This window comes from Trachurus japonicus, chromosome 19 (genome assembly GCF_045865225.1).
Source record: "Trachurus japonicus isolate A0001 chromosome 19, Traja_1.0".
Taxonomy (NCBI): domain Eukaryota; kingdom Metazoa; phylum Chordata; class Actinopteri; order Carangiformes; family Carangidae; genus Trachurus; species Trachurus japonicus.
In genome coordinates, this window is record NC_140925.1 from 21008007 (window position 1) to 21010506 (window position 2500).

General features: G+C 50.4%; 1 protein-coding gene across 1 annotated transcript in view; it reads right to left on the reverse strand.

Annotated features, from left to right (window-relative positions):
* The window catches only part of bahcc1b (BAH domain and coiled-coil containing 1b), a 60039-nt gene that overhangs the window by 11557 nt on the left and 45982 nt on the right, over window positions 1–2500 (reverse strand). Inside the window, 4 exon segments of the mRNA XM_085762490.1 lie at window positions 20–194; window positions 1561–1562; window positions 1955–2104; window positions 2202–2388. Coding sequence (XP_085618616.1) covers window positions 20–194; window positions 1561–1562; window positions 1955–2104; window positions 2202–2388 — 514 coding nt within the window.

A 2500-nucleotide genomic window follows, 5' to 3' on the forward strand; every position in this document is an offset into this window, starting at 1 on the left:
ATATATATGTATATCTCACCAGTTTGCCCTGGTCTCTTGCTCCTGGCTTTCTTGTTCATTTGGAGCTTGGAGGACTGGGAGGAAAAAGGTGCAATCCCTGCAGGGTTTGCAGGGGTTTCTTTAGAGGATGAGCCAATCTTGGTGTCACCGGCTGCATCTTCGCTGTCGTAGCTGCCGTCCTCCTCCTCTTCCTCCTCCTCCTCCTCCTCTTCCTCTGTGGAATCGCAGCATCAGTTTCGATCAGTCAGAAAAGCTCAGAGTGATCTACATGTAAGTACTGTTAACTGAAGCCACTTGACAGGACGTATTGACAGCGAGCGAGCCTTCGATATTCCTCTGGCGTCTACGGCTCAGACAGCCTGTGGCTGAACTTCATCAGCAGCAGGAAAAGGCAGAGCAGCAAACAGAGGAACTGGCAGCGCTGCACGTTTGATCAGACTGATTCATCCCCGTCTTAATGACACCACGATAACGCACCGCGTGTTTCTTAACTGCAGTGACGGTTGGCAAACACACCAAGATGTAGCGCGGCCGCGGCGTTCACACACACACACACACACACACACAGATTGTTATTGGCAGCTGTGTGTCACTGACTGTGGGGGTTGTGTCGGGTGTCAACACATCTCTGACACACTTGTCACTTACATGGCGTTCTCGTCAACACTTTGGCTCGGCCACACACTTGCTGTCTCTCTCTCACACACACACAGATACCGACACACACACACACACACACACATTAAATCACAACCTCTGCGTGGCATCAAGGTCATGAAGTCAGCCGAACTGCAGTGTTTTTACTCAAGTTTTGTTCATTTCATATTCGACCTTCCTCTCCTGTGAGGCATTCCTTTAAAAGTCAGGAGCGGTGTCACTGCACCTCCACTCCTCCACTCCCAGGCCGGGGAGGAAGAGGAGAAGAGGAGGAAGAGGAGAAGAGGAGGAGGAAGAGGAGGAGGAGGAGGAGGAGGGGGGGGTTAGGGGGAGACTGGGGTGTGACATTCTGACGGGGCCAGAGTGGGCTCACGTTACCGTGGCGTTGAGGCAGCGGTGGCTGTGCTGCATGCCTGTGGCAAGTCGTTAACGGTTTTAACGGTGTGACAGATGAGCTGGGAAGTGAGAGGAGCCCCCGATGACGGCAGACATCTCACTCAGACGCTTCACGTGCACACTCACACACACAGACACACACACACACTCACACACACACACACACACACACACACACACACACACACACACACACACACACTCACACTCACACACACACACACACACACACACAGACATACTCTCATACTGTCATAGTGAAATCTCACCATGTCTGCTCGATGCTCTTTCAGCCAAACAGACGCTGCTTGACTCATAACTCGCTCTTACACCAAAACTAGAAAGTACAACGCTGCTCAGGTGATCATTCTTTGGTTCGTTACGGTCGAGTTCTCATCTCGATACACACTCACATCCCACCACACATGCAGTCAGTGGTAAATACTGTGTTCCAAAAGCAGAAACAAACTTCACACAACAAACTGCTCTACAGAGCTTCTGGGTCACATCTCTAAAACCCAGAGCAAGGTTAGTTTCAGAAAACAGGTGAAGAAACACCTAATGACTGCTCACAAAAAGTTGTAGTGTACCCAATTAATGAATGATTTATTTCCTGTGTGTGTCTCTGTATCCGAGTGTGTGTTTTGACACTGTATATGTGTGATGATTTCCCACATAATCACATGTGTCTCTATATCTGATTAGATGTTTAGATTATTGCTGTTACTTTTACATACTGTATGTTGTCTATGTAAATCTCTTGTTATGTTTTGATTGTGTATTTCTGAATTGTATTTTTATTTCTATTGTTACACTGATGGGACCCCAGGAAGAACAGTTGATGGATCCAAATCAAATCAAATCAAATCTGCAGGTTTTTTCTGTTGGTCAGTGAACTCACCGCGCTCTGAGCTGTCGCTGTCACTCTTCTCTCTGACTTCCTGCTTCTCGGAGCTCCGCCCCGTTCTGTTCTGGTCGACGCCCATCAGCGCTTTGGGTTTGCGGCCTCTCTTCTTCTTCACGGTCTGACCGGCCCAGTCCTGCCGAGGCTCTGACGGGTCAACAGCAGCGGGGGAGATTAGTTTAACCGTGCTAATGAACAACAAGGGAGTGTGTGCTTTGTTAATCCGTCCAACAACAACACACACCTTTCCCTCCTTGTCTGCAGTGGCTCTTGCTCATCTCGGCCGTGCCGGGGTTCCCTCTGCCGTGCAGCGTGCCGGGCGACGGCGCGGCGCGCTGGGCGGCGGCCTTCTGCTTCAGCTGGGTGACCCGGCGGGCCAGCCTGGAGCTCAGGGCGCTGGGCCGACCTCGGTGCTTACAGCAAGCTTTCATCTGTGGACGGGGAGCGGAACAGCTCATTATTGACTCATTTCTTTGCGCTAATTGAAACATCCAGGAGAGAGGAGAAAAACATTAGCAGCAGGAAGTGGTTGTCAGTGTGTGT